At 41.8% G+C, this 22,201-nt stretch overlaps 1 protein-coding gene across 7 annotated transcripts in view; it reads left to right on the top strand.

The window, feature by feature from the left end:
- The window catches only part of LOC147102682 (myocardin-like), a 291,661-nt gene that overhangs the window by 177,627 nt on the left and 91,833 nt on the right, over positions 1-22,201 (top strand). For 6 of the 7 annotated variants that reach the window (XM_085963400.1, XM_085963399.1, XM_085963402.1 and 3 more), the window contains exon 2: positions 10,429-10,494. In XM_085963400.1, the coding sequence (XP_085819526.1) occupies positions 10,429-10,494 (66 nt within the window). Of the gene's footprint in view, positions 1-7,120; positions 7,257-10,428; positions 10,495-22,201 lie in introns of those variants that run through there. The other variant, XM_085963401.1, reaches the window with a different exon arrangement.

Raw genomic sequence — 22,201 nt, 5'->3', positions numbered from 1 at the left:
CAATAGATTATTATCTTCAGGAATTACTAGTTTATACATGTGTTTAATTCATTTTACCAGCATTTGTTTGTTGTCTGTTTGTATTAAAATTGTAACAGTGTAACTCTTCAACATTGTGACAACACTGCCACCTTCCTGAAACACATTATAATTGAATTTGACATTGCATATTTCATTCATGATTCTGATTTCAGCAAGAATGTTTCAGCTTTTTCCTGCATTTCTAAATAGTGTAAGTTTTGATTTTTTGTGTGTTGCTTTTTTAAAAAAAATTATGAAGATCAATCCTGCATGGGTAACAACCCTCACCGTGAGCAAGGCATGTAGGTAATGGTACATTATTGCTTAGTGGATACAAATGAACCAGAAAACTGTCACCAAATAGGAGTTTTCACTGAATAAGGAATTTCTATTAAATATTTATGTTCTGCACAAACATTTATGATGTACAATTTTTCTTGAAATGAAAACATGCACTACTTTAAAGTATATTTATGCAGCTTTCTCATATTTTGGTAGACTATCAAAAACACTGCAAGTGCCATCACCACAGAGCATCCAACAGCAGCACATGAGTTAAGAGTAAACTGTGAGATAACGCAACAAAACATTACAGCTTAAAGTATCTATACAGCAGGTAGATTAAAGAGGTTTTATCTTTTCGACTTTGATTCATAGAATAGTAAAAGTCATCTACGTGCCTTTTAAAAATAATAAGCTCCAAAGGCTGGTTTATCTTGCTGTGCGACTGACTTGTCTTTAACTGCATATTCCTATGATCTGTGCTACACAGTTCTGCATCAGTGAACTGAATGTGGGGCTGTCAACTGTCAGATTCTGTGTTTACAACAGAAGTCAGTGCTCATGCCCTTTAGTTATTGGACGGTAATAGGATAGACTCTGTACCAGAAAACAAATTAATCATTGCCCCCTTTATTCTGTCTCGGGATGAGGCTTTCTTGAAATATTAATCTCTCATATAATTCATTGATTATATGATAAATTGATCCTATTTGAATAAATAGCACTGAAACTGGTCATTATAGTTATGGACTGACTGATTTATGCAGTTCAATGGCTATTTTAATCAGGTTCCTGCAGTATATGCCAGCAGCATTCTGGCAGTAACCTCTTAAAATGCTTTGAACAAAATCAAAATATATTATTTCATAAAATATGCTATACATTTTTGATCAGCAGAGTTGGACTTTAGTTCAAACATCTCAGAGTTACCTATTTGTTCTCTACCCATTTATTCTATTATGAGAATTGATTTATCTTTGAAATCACACTGGCAATGGACAATTAACAGTCATTGATCTGCATAATTAAATAGTGGGGTTATAATCTTTAACACATTTCAGATATGAGATTGTGTGTAGCCTCATGTCAAGTTGTGTGTATAACTCTCATATATGCGACGGGGTTGGAAAAATATAATTTTTGAACTATAACATAGGGATTAGAATTTAGTTTTAATTTGACAGTATAAGTTTTGCAAATTGGTTTTTACTTTGCACATAAGCTTAGCTTGAACAGTTTGTTGCCCCTGTAACTCACCAGGTCATTTCTTATGTTTATTTTTGTTGTGTTTTTATAGAAAGTTTTTTTAGTCCTGAAAACATCATCCTGTTTGCGACGTTAGTACAATCCCACGTCTAGAATGTATCATTGGTGCAAAGTTACCAGTGTAACATCAGAATGCACTAGTGTGAATGCTGTCCCAAGACAGTCCCACAGTAACTCCCTGTTATCATTACTCTTTCCAGCCAGCACAGATGCCAACACGGTGACATCTAAAACACCTGACATCAACCTGTTGGTATATGTCTATGAATTAAGCTTTACTGCACTAATGCGCAGCCTGATCCAGAATATATATTTTGTTGAACTGCTCACTTTGAATGTAGTTTGAATAAGACCCAAATACTCAGGCTGTTACTCCAGTGGTACACCAAGCAAATAGAGCTGGAATTCATTCAAGTACCAGTTTAAATGGGGTTGGTATCTCTTTTTTATTAACACCCCTTCTGTGCCTGAATTTTCCGAACATTCTGCATTTTCACTCTATTTTTGGCTGTGATTTGTGCTTGGTGGAAAAATCTACATTCATAGCCTTAACACTACTTTAATCTGTGCTTCTGTGCAGAACTGTGGTTGGTGGCAAGTGGTGACAGCTCTTGGGACTGAAAATTGCAATGCCCTTGTATTGAAAGGAACCTCAAACCCAGCCCCAAATCAAAGCTCACTTGAATCTCAGTGGCTTGAAGACCTGAGACAAGTGAAATGACATGTATGCTTTTTTAAATTAAAAGACAATTGACTTGCTTTGAATTTTGCGGAACAGCCAGGTGCAATATGGAACTATTGGAAACTCATTCATCCCTGCACATCTGTGTGCAAGTTAGTGGATAATGACTATAAATATTCACCAACACATGTGGCACCTTAAGTTTTGCATCAACAATAGAAAAAAAATTGGTAAACGGCACTGTTGTTATGAGAGGAACCAAGATTTGTCTCAGTTCATTAAACCCCTGAAATCCAAGCGTACGACAGGCTTAAAAATACAAAGTGTTGGAAACACACTGCACATCAGTCAGTATCTGAACGAGAAAGACAGGTCAACGTTTTACATGGGGACCCGTGCCCATCAGAAGCTTGGCTGAAACTGGCCAAACTCATTTGTTGGTTCCTTTGAAACATAGAAAATAGGAGCAGGAGTAGGCCATTTGGCTCCTCGAGCCTGCTCTGCCATTTAATGAGATCATGGCTGATCATCCAAATTCAGTACCCTGTCCCTGCCTTCTCCCAATATCCCTTGATCCCTTTAGCCTTAAGAAATATATTTAACTCCTTCTTGAATATATTTAATGAATTGGCCTCAACTGCCCTCTGTGGTAGAGAATTCCACAGGTTCACCACTCTCTGGGTGAAGAAATTCCTCCTCATCTCAGTCCTAAATGGCCTACCCCTTACCTTTAGACTGTGACCCCTGGTTCTGGACTCCCCGACCATCGGGAACATCCTTCCTGCATCTAGTCTGTCCAGTCCTGTTAGAATTTTATAAGTTTCAATGAGATCCCCTCTCATTCTTCTAAACTCCAGCGAGTATAAGCCCAATCGACCCAATCTCTCTTCCTACGTCATTCCTGCCATCCCAGGTATCAGTCTGGAGCCTTTGGCCTATCGCTCCTCTTGGATTTGAATCCAGATCGCAGAGATGAAAGCACAGTGTGGCAACCCAAGGCAACCTGTCGCTCAGAATCTCATGTGTATGCATTCAGGATATTTATGCTATGTATATTTTACTTTTTGTTAAAAAAGAAAGGAATAAAGGCTCAATAACTTTTTTTAAATCACCCACTTCTGTCATTTGGAAGGGGATTAGTTTTACAAGCCATAAACAAATAGCCCAAGCTAGGGAGATAAAACTGTATGGGTCAGTCCTTTCCTGCAGAACTAAAGCCGGATTCCTGGCATGTTGACGATGGAGCAGCTCTCCTGGGCTTTTATATTGAAAGGTACAAGGCAGGAGCACTCTGCTGAGATTGGCACCAAAAGGGAATGAAGCATGCTTAATGTATTTTCTTTCCCTAATTTTCTCTCCGTGTTTCCATTTTGCTGGGATACATGCCACGGGCACCGGACTCCCTCCAGTACCTCACCCAAGTGGCTGTTATTTTTGTGGGAGCCTTAGAAATGAGTATTACCAGACTTTCCTGCATGGGACGGGGGAACATCATGGCTACGCTGGGTCTTATCCTCACCCAGTATCCACACACTTCCAGCAGGGATTGTTGGAAAGCGATCAGGAGATGCTGGCTTAGTGCACATTTTAAATGGCAAATTCTGGTGAGATTTGAGCATGATATCATGGAATTGCAAGCAAAATTGCCTAATTGTGCAAAGAAATTGCTTTACTTAATACTGAAACTATGCAGAATGTAGGAGCTGGGCTCTCCCAACCTTCTAAACATAGAGCGAACCTCTCCCAACCTTCTAAACATAGAGCAAACTATGAATGCGGAGGAGAACATAAAGAAGGCGAGAGTGCTACCAACTGAGCCATGGTTGACACCTGATATAACAAAAGATTGGTCACTATGCAGCACCCTGACTAGCAATAGAAATTTACCAGTTGCTACATAGCTAGACAGGGCTTTCTGCGGAAGTGCATTTGCAATCGGCAAAGCCAAAGAATGGAATTCCTAAGGCACCTGTGACTGACTCACCCTCTCAGGCTGGGAGCAGTTCAGGCAGGTATGAACAAAATGGGAAAGTAAAAAGGGAAAATAATCAAGACGGAATAGAATGGAAACCCACAGCTTAAGAGGTGAGCAAGTCATAGTACATCATACCGTATGGTACTGTATATCACACCGTACTGAAACTGTCGCCAGTGCAGTTGTAGATAACATAATTGTAACTACAGTTATATATACAACCTACTACATTAATAAACAGCACAAAATGTTAATTTAAAAGGAAGAGGTGACGCACAGGAAGGTTTGAAAGGTAACAATCCAGGGTGAGCTGTAACAGCAAGATTTCTTGGCAGCTGCTTGGTTTTAATTAAACAACCACGCCTGCACTCCTCTCAAATGATTCCAAATCCCAGCCATCTGTCGAGATGCAGAATACCGTCCTTTTTTAAAAATAAATACTGAAAATGCTAATGGTGCAAAAAAAAAGATACATGCGATCTATCTTCAGAAAGCATCGCTTTAGTTGTCAAAGGCATCATTTTACTTTCTACTTCTTGTGACCAGTAGGTGACTACCTGATAAAATCACTAGTTATTTATTGCCAAAAACCTGTGATTCGAAATGAAGGGAGCGTTTAAAAAGCATCATCACCGTTGAAAAGCACCGTCACTGTGTGACTACATTGGTTGTATTTCAAATGTGCCAAACTTTTATCTTAATATTGAGCCCAAGATCCCTCATAGTGGCCTTGCAAAATTTGTTGCCATTCTGTGCAATTACTGTTGTTGGAAAGGACTGCTCATGTCTTGTGCTGGTTCTGGAGTCAGGTTGGGATTTACACTCCAGTTGTAATAACGTTGCTTTATGCAAACACTACAGTTGTGGGGTAGGTGCAGGGTTGGAAGTTTTTAGCGTATTTTTTATTTTCTGGTACATCCATGCTTATTGAAGAGAGCGATGGGATTGGAATGCCCTTTCACTTTGCACCCACTGTCAGCATGAAGTGTTTTCATGTCAGTTACTTTAATGAGTTGGATGCAGAATAAAACTCTTCTCTCTCTCTCTCTCTCTCTCTCTCTCTCTTTCTTGAGAGAGACTGCCTTAGTAATGTGGCAGAGCACCCTAAGTGTGTGGGCTGGCACAATATTTCCATCTCCGAAGCTTTCAGTTTTATTTTGCATTTTCAAAACATAGCCTCTCAGTGTTGATTTGTGTATTTATGTAACTCATTTAATGTAGGATCTGTAACATTTAGGAATAGGAGGAGGCCATTCAGCCCCTCAAGCCTGCTCCACCATTCAATTAGATCACGGCTGATCTGTACCTCAACTCGATTTCCCCTCCTTTGCTCCGTAGCCCTTGATACCCTAACCTAACAAAAACCTATCGATTTCAGTCTTGAACGCTCCAATTGTTCCACCATGCCCATCCTTTTGGGGGAGAGAATTCCAGATTTCTACTACTTTTTGTGGAAAAACTGCTTCCTAATCTTGATCCTAAATTGCCTAGCTCTACGTTTAAGATTATTTCCCCTCGTTCTTGATTCCCCCACTAAAAGAAATAGTTTTTCTATCTACCCTATCAAATCCTTTTAACATTTTAAAGGCTTCAGTTAGATCACCCCTCAATCTTCGATACGCAAGAGATGGATACTTCCATTCCTTTTGTCTCTGCTGAATCCTAATCAAGATCTAAAGGTGAGAGAAAGCTTTCACATAGGGAGGTGGAAAAGAGGACACAAAGTCGCCCGAGGCTACTTACGCACACCTTGTCGTGACATTGACGGAAACCTGAGAGCAGGTCACCTGCTTGGCATTTCAGATGGGCTTGGGGAAACTGAAAAATAAGAACATTTACTTTAAAAATGACAGAGTGGAAACATCAAGACAAGTCAAACAAGGTAAGTATCAATAAATCCAGACATTTAACTTTTTAGAGGATCAGGACTGGTTTTAAAGGGTTTTAACCACAACTATTATTGTTCCTATAAATCCCAGAATGGTGATATCACAGGATTAAGCACATAGCCTTTACGCAGTGCTCATTAATAAGTGTGTATAAAAGCTCTTTACATAGCCATTGCTCAATTATGCTTTGTATCAATTACTCCATATAGTAGTTTTGTTTATCAAAAGTCAGGCAGGATTAATGCAAATTTGTACAGGGCAAAAATGTTCTTTTAAAAACTTAAAGGGGGTAGAGATTTGTCTTGATCCATGGCACTAAAAAAAGGGGGGCATCACATCAACCGCCCGCTGTACGACCTGCCTGATATCAGTTCCGAGGACAGCAGTAGAACTGAATATAGGGCTGGGGCATATACCGCCTTTTTCCTTTCTGGCAAACATCTGTTACAGTATTAACAGTAATACAGCACCAGTGGCAAAAGCAACAAGTGTGTAATTTGTGCACAGTTTTCAGCTGGATGACCAAGTTGCTCACTTTCACCCAGGGTGCAACTGCTTGTCAGATATATGCACAGCCGACAACTGGCGGTACTATTTTTATCAGCTTAATTTGATCAGTTGTGTATTAATCATCTGGTCAGATTCGGAGGCCTCAGCACTTCACTCTGAAGTTTAACTTGCAGCCTGTCTTCTGAAGGGTTTAATTTTTAATGCAATTTCCCAAAGACTTCATTTCATCAGTTCAGCCCTGTGGCCTAAAGAACAGCCGGGACTTGTGAGGAAATATTTCACGCAGGTTCCAACATGAATGAAAAAAGAAAGCTTTACTTACAGGTCCACAGTGCCAGAGGGTGCGCTGGGAATGATCTCATAGTCTGAACAGAGTTTCCCTGCCCATTCATTTTGGCTTCTAAAGGAAACACTCGGAAGTATGGGGACAGTTAGTGGGACCTGGGGCCTCCGACGGCGCTTGGCTACAATCGGGCGCTTGTAGGGCTTTGACCCTCTGTGAAATTAAGCATGGCTGATGCCGCAGAGAGGCAAGATAACCTGTCGAGGATCATACCTTACAAAATGCAAGGAAACCAGGATGGCAGCAGTCATTTTCACTCCTATTTCATCTCTCGGGGATTAAAAAGAGGTTTGAATATATCATTTTTACTTTGCTTTTTTTTTAAGCTTAGCCGCTTCTAATTTTTTTTTAAATTGAACCAAATCGACGTGCACTCTGTAAGCTGTTGCTGGGTTGCTACTAAATGCTTGCACTGCTTCTAGTCGTTGGTCTCCCAACAAGTTATGGCTTCTAATTATTGGGCGTTGGTGGTTCAGTAACAAATAGGATCCCAGCTACTGCTTCCTTTGCATCCACCATTTAGATTTGTGTATGTAAAACTTGTACTTTTTAAAAAAAAAAATAGTCACCAATCCTGAAATTTGTGACGCATTCTGTGCCCGCTGGAGGCAATTAACTGTTCGACAGTAAAGCGACATCTGTATTAAGTATGCACAAACTACCTGTACTTGAATCAGATGAACATAGTGCATTGGCATTATCATTTCTGAATGGCCGGTTAAGAGAGAGGCAAATATATGGTAAACAGTTTCTTAAGAGAGTTTAATATTGCAGTACAGATGCTGCATAGCACGACTGGGAATTATCTTTGTGATGTGACAGTGTTTGACCTCTCGGTATTCATTTTTTTTTGTTCTACTTCACATTCTGTGCTGGGACCACACACTGTTGTGATTTTGTTTAAAAGACGTGTTTATAATTGTGCATCCTGTTTTTAACGATATATTTGTAAGGGTGTGCTTTTTGTTTGTCTTCAAAAAGAAAGCACATTTCTTCAAATTTGTATGCAGCTGTTGTCGTGCATAGTAAAGGTTGGTTCTTAAATACTTAACTGGCCCTTTTGATTTTTTTTCGGGTTTGATTCGAGTATCAGAATTTAACAGTAATTACATTACATCCTTTTGCAGTTAACACAACAGAATTAGGGGGAAAAAGGGGAAATGAAGAATATTAAAATTGATCTTCTTTTGTAATTTAGTTTACTATCTTTTTTTTAAATTTTGAACTGGCCTGATTGCAGAGCATCTCGATCTAACCTTTGAACCTTGTCTGTCATTTGAGTGTTTTGTTGGTTCCTAGCCAGCCCACTAGAGGGAGTATCACACTATTGCAAAGAAATGTCCATCTAGTTAAGGAAAGAACTTGTTTTAGTGTCATGCCTTATCACATCACCCAGGAGTCCCAAAGCACTTCACCTACAAGGAATTATGTTTGAAGTTTCGCCACTGTTGCAATGCTGGCAAACACAGCAGCTGTTTTTGCATCTAACAAGCTCCCACAAAGAACGGTGCAATGAATGGTGGTATCGGTTGAGGGAGAAACCTTGGCCAGGACGTCAGGAGAACTCCCTGTTGTTCTTTGAATAGTGCTGTGCGATCTATAATTCCATATAATAGGCAGAGCCTCAGTTTAACGTTTCATCCAAAAGGATAATTCAGCACTTCTTTAGTACATCATTATAACCCTAAATATTTTTCCGTATCAACTTAATTGAAATATTGTTCATTATCCCACACACAAAAAATGACCTAGACTCCTCTTCACAAAGACTTTATGGGTTTGCTAATGTGCATTTTCTACAAATAAGTGAAAGACAACACACACCCACATATATCATACATAAAACCTGTGGTTGCCTTCCTGAACCACAGAAATGCCCAGACCATGAGGGGGCCCTGCTGAATAAATGCAGCTGTACATAAAACGCCTACTGTATCCCTTGCTGATGTCCGAAATGACCCGCAGGCTATAAAATTCAATGATAATGTGTCCTTTAAGAAGTGCAGACAGTGCTGTACCTCCCTGCGCTCAAAGGTTGATTTCCAGACTAGCCCTGCTAGAAACTGTGCCCTGTTTGTACTTCCTAAAGGTCAGTCAGACCAGCATTGAATCTTATTGTCCATATATTTAAGTTGTATGAATCTCGGGTGTTTAATGCATTTTTTTTTAAAGTACAAGTCTTGATATCTGCTTCTTTCTGCCACTCCACCAGCAGTAACAGGTCCAACACGGGCAGCAGCAGTAACATTCTTTCTCGATGTCCATTCACTTGTATGCACATTCATATTGCCTTTCAGCATCAACTTAAGTGCACAAGGAATGGTGCTGTGCCGACTGTTCGCAGCCCAAAACATCGATGAAGAAATAGCTGACGGAGCAAGTAGCTGGTTTGCTTCATTGCAAATGCAACTTCTGTTAGCCAATCACAGCGCACCATTGATAGTAATTGTGGTGACCCATGACCCTTTCCTCAATGGAAGCTTTCTGGCAGGGAGGAAGTAAAGGGAGAATATGTCTGAATTGGAAAGGGGATCAACTTGGATTATTAGCCAGATTTGATTTCCATTTATTACCTTCAAGCTTCAGTTCATATTTTTTATGCAGTTATTGCTAAATTGTGCACTTATTGCTGTATTCCACTCAAGACAGTAAAATAAATCCTAATTTACCCGGTTGCCAAATCATGAAGTGGAACACTTTTTTTTGTGAAAATCATATAGCGCCATAAAACGATTTGTCCAATCACACAACGTTGCTGCATTAGGCTGCTGTCCATGTTTTTCTCCACAACTCTCGCCTGGCTCAACAACAACTACTGGGAGTTGACTCTCTATATACTACATAGAATAATACACTCTGGCCTGTGTTCCAAGGCAGTAACTTTTCTCGGGGTTGAGATGACATTTAAAAACTGTTTGATTTTTTGTTGTTTTTGCAGTTTATTTATGTCGCTGAAACCCCAAGGTGTGTTACTGCCTTGTGAACACGCTGTAATACTCTGTATTATTCCCTGTATAAAAGCCAGGTTATTCAAAGATATGTAGTGACTACAATGTAAAACATATTTTCTACAGGCCTGCTATTGAATCAAGAGCTTATAGTCAAAGAAATTGCTATGAAGATAAGGTTCTGGCAGAACACACTGTTGCTTTTCAAAAAGTACAGCAAATGTGAATTAAAATCTCAAAAGCTTAACTTATTTCTGGGAAACCTCTGACACTGACAGGGGAGGGGCCTTTCAGTAGCGGTAGGTATGGCAGTTGCCGACGGTGCATCTCCTGAAGTGTCTCACTGCCTCTGTGGCTGACCTCAAGCGTGTACCGTGGACCTCCTTATCAGAGTCAAGCCCGAGCTTCTGGTTTCACAGTCCAGTTGCCCTCGCTACTTGCACCAAACACACTTCATGGATGATAATGGAGGGCTTGGTTCCTGATCTCTGCAAATTTTGTTTCTGTCACAGTTCTCCAGCTCCGACTCCAGCAACGGCGAACTCGCGAACAGCTAGCAGACCAAGGCATCATGCCACGTAAGTACACACGGGTTCTCCTTTCTCTTTCCTGATTTCAAATATACTGTATACACATGTAATTATGTTAAATGTTTAAAAAAAAACTAGCAGGAAGCCACTGTCTACCATCGGTTATACTGTAAATAGACTTGAGCACAAAGTAACCTCTTTCAACTCATTGCAACGTAGATGTAACTGGTGAACCAAAAAAAAATATTCTTTAGCTGTTTTAAGTCCCTTCAGCTGAACTTCTGCACAGAATATGTACTAAATCAAATTAATTGCTTTGAGGGGAGGGGGGAAGCAAATTCCATTTGAAAATTAAAGAGAGAGAGACACATGTTTGGTACTCTGGTATGTTCTGTTTAATAGCCATATCTTGCCCAACATCATCATGTACTTATGCCAGCAGATTACAGTACTTTTACTCTGGAGGTTGTGGCGCTTTTCTCTGAATTCTCATAGCCAAAGCACAGTTGCTGTGGGTCTGCTGAAGAAGCCAGAAATGCTGACAAATTATTGCTTAGCTGACCAGCCAGCAACTACTAAAAACAATGGAGCTTCTTGAGATTCTCAGCAATTAAAGGATTAATTGTGCAGACTCCTTACACTGCGACATAAGGGATATATTGGTGGAGAAATAACTAGCATTTAGAACCATTGTGTTACATGTTTGAAATATATGGGTACGGTCGCATAGTGCTTATGTTACTGGACTCTTGACTGCCCCCCTGAAGTAGCCCAGCAAGCCACTCAATTGTATCACCACCTCCTCAGGACAACCAGGGATAGGCAATAAATGCCACCCACGCCAGCGCCGCCCATATCCTGAGACTGAGTTAAAAAAAATAAGTTCACTGAAGTATTTAAAGTGTGAATAAATGTTTATTGCAATTAGCGCCATTCATAACTCCTCAGATAATGAAGCAGTCCATGCCCGCATGCAACAAGACCTGGACGACGTTCAGGCTTGGGCTGATAGGTGGCAGGTAACATTCGTGCCACACAAGTGCCAGGCAATGACCATCTCCAACAAGCGCGAGTCTAACCACCTCCCCATGACATTCAACGGCATTACCATCACCAAATCCCCCACCATCAATATCTTGGGGGTGGGGGGGGGGGGGTCACCATTGACCAGAAGCTTAACTGGACCAGCCACATAAATGCTGTGGCAACAAGAGCAGGTCAGAGGCTGGGTATTCTGCGGCGAGTGTCTCACCTCCTGACTCCCCAAAGCCTTTCCACCATCTACAAGGCACAAGTAAGGAGTGTGATGGAATACTCTCCACTTGCCTGGATGAGTGCAGCTCCAACAACACTCAAGAAGTTCAACACCATCCAGGACAAAGCAGTCCGCTTGATTGGCACCCCATCCACCACCTTAAACATTCACTTCCACCACCACCGGTGTACAGTGGCTGCAGTGTGTACCATCTACAAGATGCACTGCAGCAACTCGCCAAGGCTTCTTCGGCAGCACCTCCCAAACCCATGACCTCTTCCACCTAGAAGGACAAGGACAGCAGGCGCATGGGAACACCACCACCTCCAAGTCACACACCATCCTGACATAGAAGTATATCGCCGATCCTTCATCGTCGCTGGGTCAAAATCCTGGAACTCCCTCCCTAACAGCACTGTGGGAGTACCTTCACCGCACGGACTGCAGCTGTTCAAGAAGGCGGTTCACCACCACCTTCTCGAAGGCAATTAGGGATGGGCAATAAATGCTGGCCTTGCCAGCGACTCCCACAAACGAATAAAAAAAAAATTAAAAGTAGACTGTGATCATCCATATGTGGACTTTCAAAATATCTTACAAGCGGATTTCCCATGGCATTGCTCACATCGAGTCAGAGGCTTCTTTGGAACGACAGAAGCATTTGATCATGTAACATGCCCTGTATTATTCTGCTGCTAAGATGGAGTTATGTTTGATCTTGCCTGCATGTTTAGGGCCACATAGTCTAATTGCTGTGAATGGGCACATGCTGAAATCACTTAGAAGGCTAATTGCTTTCCTTTTTAAAAAAAATATATATTTTTAAATGGAACATAGAAATTTACTTAAAATAACAACAGAAAATGCTGGAAAAACTCAGCAGGTCAGGCAACATCCGTGGAGAGAAATTTGAGTTGACATTTCGGGTCGAAACCCTTCTTCAAAACTGGAAAGAAAATAAAATAGATCGAAGGATTTCCAGCATCTGCAGTATTTTGCTATCATAGAAATGTACTTGCCTGATAGACGCATTCCAATACTTATATGTACTGTATACTGACGGATCTGCTGTGGCGTTGTTCACAGTAAGTCTGAGCTTGTGCTGTGGTAAAGAAGCTGCAATGGTGGGAGTGTTGCCATATGGAAGTAGAGGAGGGTGTGCATATTTCTATTGAAAGAATTTGAAAAGCAGTGTCTAAGACTGCTGTTCACAGAATGAGGCAAATCTTTTTTAATTGATTCTAAGAAAATATATAATTAATGTTTTCTTACTCACTATCTGCATAAACGCATCTCTATGTAAACAGAGATTTACAGAGGGCTGGATTTTTTCAATGGTGAGCTTTTGGAGGCGGGACTCCCACTTGTCGGGTTTTAGTCCCACCTCCATCGACTTGTGGCCAACCCAGCGGGCCAAGCAGGCCAATTAAGGGAAAGCCGGTTACTGGTGATGTCAGCGAGTGACGTTTCATCTGTCAATTTGACAGATGAAACGTCAGCATTTGAGAGCTCTGTGAAGCGGTCAAACACTGACAATCTGTCCTCCAAGTTGAGTCCTTCCACTCAGGCTCAGTTAGAGATCTCTCCTGACCAGAAAGCAGAGGCTGCAGCTTTTGACAGTTCAGCGGCCATTCTGCTTTCTGTGCCGGTGAGCTGAGGGACTCCCGAGACCTGAAGGGAGGAAGCCTGCAGGAAGAAGTAAAGGTAAGTAAAACTTATTAAAACACTACACACACACACTTGCACCCATCACTCACCTGCACACCGGACATCTCAGCCCCTCCGACCCCTGCAGACCGACGGCCCGCCTCGCTGACACTGGCGAGGTTTGGAGCTGTCGGGAAGCCCACGCTTCAGGGCTGAAACTAGGGATTCACCAAAAAACTGCCTGTTAACTACCTGTTAACAGGCAGTTAATTGGCACTAATCCCCTTCCCGCCTCGAGGAGACGGGACTCGGCGCGGGTCGGGTACCCGCCTCCTGGGAAGATGGCACGGAGGCGGGTTGGGGGCGGGATGGGTACCCACCCCCAGATTCTGCCATTTTCCTGGCAGTCCCACCTCCCCAGGGCTGGCAAAATCGCCCCTCAGAGTGTTCAGTATGCAAATAAAGTGCAGGTGCTCTAATCATATTACCCCCCCCCCTCCCCTGCCTCCCACCATCTCTTTCCCTGGGCCAGCAACACACTCTGAAATGAAAGCTAAACACTGGATAAACCTTCCTTACAAAGCTTCCAATGTTCATCTCCCAGCTTCTTTTCAAATCATTTGGAGAAACAAACCCACAAATAGTGTGATAGCCCGAGACTTCCTTTTGCTCCGAGTCACACTGATGCGGGCTAAACACCCTCCACATTGTATACACTCAGCTTGTGGTCTCCTGAAAATTACTGGCATGGCTTTAATTGGTAACTTCCTTCAATTGTCCAAATTGTAGCTCTGGAACGAACGCCAACTGCACGCTCCGCTTTGGAGAGGGGCTCAGGCTTTCAAGTACAAATGTTAGTGAAGATACTCTTGAGACAAAAAAAAAACCTATTTTATGACCTGTTTAATTATGTTGTGAACTTTGTCATTTTTCTGCTTTTACCATGTTAGAAATCTTACTCTAAGCCCTGGATATATGGGTTTGTGAAAGAGAAAAATGGCGGACAAATGTTTTTGTAAACATCGTTTCTATGTCTACAAGTTTTAAGGTTTTTTTAAGTGATTTTTGTCACGTTTCAGTTTTCAATATGTGGACGGTGCTGGTCACATGGTCACATTTACTGCCTGTCCCTACTTGGCCTGAGAAGGTGGTTCTGGGCCTTGCCCTTGAACTGCTGCAGTCCTTATGCTGGTGGTGCGCTCACAATGGTATTAGGTAGGAAATTCCGTGACCTAGGCGCAACGACAATGAAAGCACAGTGATTTAATTCCAAGTCCAGATGGTCTGTGACTTGGAGTAGGACCGAAAGGTTAGAAATTTGAGTCATTCAATTTCTGATTTTTTTTTTAATTGATTTTTTTTCATTGGTCCTATTTATAAATCAAGAAGTGTGATGGCCAACTTGTGACATGCGAATTGTGGCATGTCAGATGCAAAACAGACAATTATCAATATGGTTATCAAATTTCTGTCTTGCACTTCAGAAAAAGCACATATAAACAAAGCTGGTCATTTGGAATGTAGAGAAAGTCTCTCAGTACCCTAACTGGCTCAGGAAGAGAAGGATTAGATTTATCAATCACAATACTGATAGTAATCTGTTAAAATTAATGAGTTACCATCAGCATTATAGCCATGGCTAGAATGTCTGTACCTCTGTCTAACCTTAGCAATGACATATTAAAATAATCAAAGCCATTATTCAGGCCTGGAGACTGAAGGCCAATCAAAGTTTCATCTCATTCAACGACAAATTGCATTTCTGTATCTCTTTAACAAAGTAAAACATCGTGAGCCGCTTCACATGAGTGTTATCAGACAAAATTTGACACCGAGCCACAGAAAGAGGTAATAGGACAGGTGAGCAAAAACTTGGTCAAAGAGGTAGGTTTTAATGAGCATCTTAAAGGAGGAAAGAGAGGGCGAGAGGTTTAGGGAGGGAATTGCAGAGCTTAGGGCCTAGGCAGCTGAAGGCACGGGCGGCAATGCTGGGGTGATGGAAATGCTCAAGAGGCCAGAATTGGAGGAGTGCGGAGATCTCGGAGTGTTGTAGGGCTGGGGGAGGTTACGGAGGTAGAGAGGGACGAGGCCTTGGAGGGATTTGAAAACAAGGATAAGAATTTTAAATTCGAGGTGTTGCCGCACCTGGAGTCAGTGTAGATCAGCACAGGGGTGATGAGTGAACGGGACTTGGTGTGAGTTAGGATACAGACAGCAGAGTTTTGGGTGAGCTGAAATTTACAAAGGGTGGAAGGTGGGAGATCAGCAAGAGAGCAATATGTCTGTAAGCTCTATCAACTCCGTACATCACACTCTATAACATAACAAATACAAAACAATTTTTGTTTTAAATGGAAGACTTAATGCTGGGTTCAACTTGCCAATCTGCATAGTCCCCTCATCAAGCAGCAATTAAACTTGTCCTGAGCAGAGATTACTTAATAACAATTACCTGTGGAAAAGTCCTTTGGAATATGGAAGTTTGTTTCACCTCGCTTCTTCTAGCCATTTTTCCTTTTTCAGGGAATAATCTACACCTCATGTGTTACCATTTGACAATGTCATCCTGAGACCACTCGGATCAACTGTGGCTCAGTTGGTAGTACTCCGAGTCAGAAGGTTGTGGGTTCAAGTCCCACTCTAGAGACTTGCGCACAAAAATCTGACTCTCCAGCACTGCACTGTTGGAGGTGCCATCTTTTGGATGAGACTTTAAGCCGAGGCCCTGTCTGCTCTCTAGGGGGACGTAAAAGATCCCATGGCACTATTTCGAAGAAGAGCACAGGGGAGTTCTCCACGGTGTCCTGGCCAATATTTATCCCTCAATCAACTAAAGAAAACAGATTCTCTGGTCATTATCACATTGCTGTTTGTGGGAGCTTGCTGTGCACAGATTAGCTGCCATGTTTCCTACATTAAAACAGTGACTACACTTCAAAAAGTACTTAATTGGCTGTAAAGCACTGTGGGACGTCCGGTGGTCGTGAAAGGCGCTATATAAATGCAAGTCTTTCTTTTCTTTCTCCCAACTTTACATTGATTGAATTAGAATTAAAATCTCTTAAGCAATCCTTTTAAATTCCAAGGGATAGGGTTTCCACTTTGGGGGCAATTGGTGATCCAGGCACAAATTGTGCTCAAAACTGCACCCGTTTTGAAAGGTTTTTTCCCCTCAAGTTTCCGCTCAAACTCATTTGCATATCACCAAAAGCATAATCTGCCATGAACCAGTGCAATAAGGCAGCATTTAAAAAAACAATTGCTTTAAAAATATTCCTTGCTATATTTAAGAGTGGTAGCTAGGTGCTGTTTGATTAATGCAACTGAAAATGGGTTTATCACAAAAAATAAGCATTTTTAATCACAGTGTCAATCCACCACCTGTAAGTAACCCCATTTTAACTGATTGGAAATTGCTTTAAAAAAACATACAGAATCATTTGCTAGTTATATTGGGGTACTGTAGTCATTTTCATAGTAAATTGAAAGAAATTACATTCAATAGCTTTTAAATCGTACCTATTCGTGCCCTTCTGCCCAAAAGGTCCAGCTTAATTTTGGAGCCTCCTCGAAGGCCTGCAATCGAGCGCAATTAGCAGAAACTCCCAATGGTGATTAGTGCATCCTGGGGGCTTGGCCAGTTTTGTGGGCGGGTCCAGATTCCAGTGCGATGCTTTTTAAACCAGCGCAGAAGATCGCGGAAACGCAAATTGCACCGAACGTAATTTGCACTTAAAATTCGCCGGTTACGTCGATTTCGGCCGGATTATGCCGTAAAATCCAGCGTTACCAAGCAAACTGCTCATTGTATACATACAGTCTGAAAGACCACGCAATCCAAGCAGTAGCTTTTGGTGAGTGCAACTTGATCCGCCGGCCTCATTCGTGATTACCAGCGAGATGCGGGTGCCAGTCTCACAGGCAGCTCATCAGTCCCGCGGGGGGTGGCGGGCAGCAAGATCATCGGTTCAGAGCCGGCCGAGGTCCTTCGCTGGGTCTGGGTGGGGAGGAAGGGAGCAGTGATCGGCAGCAGCCCGTAGTTTTAATGAGGAGCCGGATAGGAGAGCGACCAGCTCCATAGTAAAGTAAGGTTAAAAAATTGAAACTTACTTTTCCGGTACGGGCAGCCTCCAGAGGTCCAGTTAAGGTTTTGGTGCTAAGCACCTGAAGTAATTGACTGTGGCAAATCGAATATTGCAAAGGGAGCCTGAAAGACGTATTAGGCCCCCAATTTGCATTTGTAAAAGGCTTGGCACCTGTTTGAGGCACACACCCTGGATGCCTACAGGGGAGCTCTAACCAATATGGCGGGCGGAACGCTCCCGGCCCAGAATGAGCATGCGCACACCGTCCATCTTATTGGGCCTTTAGGTGCCTGTTTTATGCCTGTAAAACGGGTGCAACGCGAGCCAATTTCTAGGCCTCTGAGCCAGTCAGTCATAATGAGGAACATTAATACAAAAGCAAAATACTGTGGATACTGGAAATCTGAAATAAAAAGAGAAAATGCTGGAAATACTCAGCAGGTCAAGCAGCATCTGTGGAGAAGCAGAGTTAACGTTTAAGGTCGATCTCACGAAGGGTCATTGACCTGAAACGTTAACTCTGTTTTTCTCTACACAAATGCTGGCTGACCTGCTGAGTATTTCCAACATTTTTCCTTTTTATAATGAGGAAGATGATTGACTGACTCTGATTGTGTTTTATGGCTCTGACTGGCATAGCTCCATTCACAGAGGACCCCACTTAGGAATCAAAATCTGAACAGGATTATTTTCATTCGAAATATTTAAAATTGGAGCACCGTTTTTCTAAAGTAAATGTCATTAAATAATCTCGAGATTTTAAATTTTCCAACTTGATGTTGCTCTCGTTTCGCCCATAAGCAACACAAAGAGGATTTTTGTGGCTTGACTTGTGTCCTCACAGAACATGTTGATAAACAATAGGGAAGAGCTTGCTTTATAACATCACAGGGATGACAATGCCTGTGCTAAAAAGAAATACGGAACTATAATCTCTTATGTAGAGAGTATCTACAGTGAGCATGTTAAAGTTTATACATAACTTCAGGGAAGCGAATAAACTGATCCGTGTAATGCAAAGAATTCCTTCTGCACTGAGATCCAACAGTGGTTGAGTTATATTTAGATCAGTAGCCAAATAAACAACTCCAAGGCCATTATCTGACCTTTGATGAACATGGCAGGGTGTGAAAGGACTGTGTCAGAACCCTCAGCAGGGTGTTCTTTATCTAAAGAGCTTTATTTAAGAAGAAATGCGTATGTGTGAACTGAACAAGATTTTGCACAACACTTAGCCTAATTAAATGGCAATGAACAAGAGCAAAATATCATTTGAAAGTCAAATAGCGAGCAACTTAGTTTAAACATCAAATTCGCTTTGTGAATATAACGACTGCAGATGGAGCAGAGTCACTGAATGACTTTCTATTTAAGAATTATAATGTAAACAGGGGTGAGCATTTGCAGTGTCTGTCATTAATTTAAAATATCCAACTGGCATCTTGCAGCGCACGTGTTGCATTGCAAATCTCCAAGAGTTACAGTATTTCTGACATAGAAGGGTCTTTTTAAATTCCAATCACACCGTATGAAATTCAAATGGTTCCACCTCTGAAATCGGAATAAACATCCTTGGGGAAAGTAATTACTGAACAACCCAGGAATGGGATAGAATCTACCTCTGCTCCTAGCACCACACCTCAAACTGTTATATACTCATCAATGGACTTCCATACATGCCTGTTACATTACCCAACTCCCAGCCACTAGGGAGTTGGGTATATTTTCCACTGGATCTCGAGGGATTTAATAAAACCCACGACAAGGTTACTGGGAAATCCGATTCATGCCTACCACTAGATCACTACCCACTATATCACCAGAGTATCGGATGCTTGCCACGAGATCACTGGTGGATCTGATACATGTCCATCACTAGGTGGGCTGAAAATCCCCCCTCGATTAACAGGGTATCTGACAAATACCCTTCCCCAGACTGAAAGGAAATCTGATAATAATTCACCACTAAACTACCAGGACATGTACTGTATATCCATCAGTAAATGCTGAGAGGATCAGTAATGAATACAGAGCAATCACAATATATACTTAAATGAAAAGTCCAGACTACATTATAAAGAAAGAAAGACTTGCATTTATATAGCACCGTTCATGACCTCAGGATGTCCCAAAGCACTTTTTGAAGTGTAGTCACTTTTGTAATGTAGGAAATGAATTATATGTGGAATTGAATTGAAACTTTTCCCCAATTGTCTCCCTTTTTCTTGGGTCCTCACTGAGGGCCCTGATTCCCGCTGGGATATGGTTCCACAGGCCCCTTCAGCCCTCCACAACCTCACACAACTAACTGTTCATGTGTGAACCAAAACAGATATTTGATTGTGGAGGGAATCACAAAAGAATCTACATGCCCACTTTCCCATAGTGGGCGCTGTACAGCAATAAGATGTGGGAAAGCAGACTGACCTATACCCAGGGGACACTCGGGCCAACTCTACACCCCAACTGAGATCACAAGCTTGGCACGTGCTGGCGATTGTAGCAAGACCTTCTGGTCTGTACAGCTTCGTATCAGATCTGGCCTTTACCCACTCAGCCATTGGAGAAATTAAATTGCAGTATTTATATCCCTTCATTGCTGCATTAAGTCAATTTTTAGAATTGCTATTTACAAATCATCCAGATAGCCTTGTAGTGTTTCTCACTTTTGAGTCATTGTGAGATTACACTCTCAACTGCACATTTTTCATAGCAGGAAGCGGATTGAGATGCAGCTTCCTATTCTCATGTCTCTTGTAACCTCAGATGTATGACAGGTCCCTTATAGCAGTTTCATTCTAAATTTTGTGCAACCTTTGCACTGTTTGGCGCTGCACTGGCCCGGTGGCCCATTTGAGATGTCCGTCAGTAATTTAAAGCACCTAACTTGTAACTGATCCTTAACCGTGTAAAGTTCTGGTGGGATTGTCAAGACCCGGGCCGAAGTTTTAAACCTTCACGGATGTTGGGAGAGCAGCGGGCTGCACAGAACGATAGGTTCAGGTCGGAAAGTGCCAGGCGGTGAGTTTCCAATTCTAGCATGTCAGAACGGGATGCGCGCAGCAGAGGCCCAGGCCGGCATGGAGAATATCAGAGTCCACGTTATACCAAGCTGCCCACAGGCAGGAGAGGGGCATCTGCAAATAGATCCCCACTTTGTACTCAGTCAGGGAAGCTGCGTGACCTGGGGAAAGTGGAAATTGGGAAGCAAAGTAAAAAAAATAATAAATTAGAAAGAGAAAACAGGCCATCACTGAGGTTGTCATGTTTACAGGACAGTCCAGTTGATGATTCCATATCAATTGCCTGAGATCAACTGTTAGTCCTGCAGTTTGTTTACTAAAGCAATGTGACCCTGTACACGTGCAGGGAAGCAGAGGAATTCATTCACAAATGTTTACTGTGTCTTAGCAGTGCTTCCTGAAATGCTACAGTGCAACGCTGAAGATCTGTCCAGATCAAGTATAGACAGCTGATGAGGTCAAAGTGACTATGAATGTTTTTCAAAGTGAAGGACGGCCTAAACATCCAAAACACAAGGATGCCTTCACAACTTAGCTCATTTTCATTAAAACAATGGTATAAAATGACGATGCACGCTTTATAGCTGGACAGGGATATGAGAGGAATGCATATATAGCAGTGGATACATGATAATACGTTGTCAGTACATTTTCGAAATGATGGTTTGTAGTAAAACAGCCTCTTCTTCAATAGTAGCATTTTGAGTCTGAAATCAAAGTGCAAACATATTAGACTATTTGCTTTCATTGAGGTAAATATTTATTACAAGACCTTTTTTTAAACAAGGATCTTTCCTGCAAGGAGCAAAGCAATGACAACGATAAATTTCAATGCAGAAAATACCTATCTGTTAACTCTTCATCGAGATGGATTACTATAGCACTTTGCACGCTTTCGGCGAGTTTTTTCAGCCAGACATGATCTTCTGGGGCTGCCAAGAAATGTACTCTTTGACCAGCAGCTATTTTCTGCTCAAAACAGAAAAATGTGTCTTAAGATTTGACAGTATCGTGATCCTGTCTATCTTGGCATTTGTTTGACTGAAGCGAAGGGCATTTGAAGCTGGTGTTGAGCCAGTCAAATGCCAGTGTTTCCTAAGTTGTGCCAACCTCCAAAATGAATGGTGACAACAACAAAGTAGAAGAAATAAATACTGAAAAAGATTTTAAAGTAATGAAATTAAAGTTAACATGAAAAGAACAGAATAGTCGATTACATTATCATTACGTTAAAATAAACTTGTCTTGCTGCAGTTGTACAGGGCCTTGGTGAGACCACATCTTGAGTATTGTGTGCAGTTTTGGTCGCCTTATCTGAGGAAGGATGTTCTTGCCATGGAGGGAATGCAGCGAAGATTCACCAGACTGATAGCTGGGATGGCAGCAATGATGTATGAAGAGAGATTGGGTCGATTAGGCTTATATTCGCTAGAGTTTAGAAGAATGAGAGGGGATCTCATTGAAACTTATAAAATTCTAACAGGACTAGACAGACTAGATGCAGGAAGGCTGTTCCCGATGGCGGGGGAGTCCAGAACCAGGGGTCACGGTCTAAGGATAAGGGGTAAGCCATTTAGGACTGAGATGAAGAGGAATTTCTTCACCCAGAGAGTAGTGAACCTGTGGAATTCACTACCACAGAAGACAGTTGAGGCCAATTCATTAAATATATTCAAGAAGGAGTTAGATATATTTCTTAAGGCGAAAGGGATCAAGGGATATGGGGAGAAAGCAGGGACAGGGTA

Source organism: Somniosus microcephalus, chromosome 21 (assembly GCF_052327205.1).
Source record: "Somniosus microcephalus isolate GS21.2 chromosome 21, FLI_Smic_1.0, whole genome shotgun sequence".
Classification (NCBI taxonomy): Eukaryota; Metazoa; Chordata; class Chondrichthyes; order Squaliformes; family Somniosidae; genus Somniosus; species Somniosus microcephalus.
Note: the sequence above shows the minus strand (reverse complement) of the source record. Positions and strands in the feature narration are given on the sequence as shown.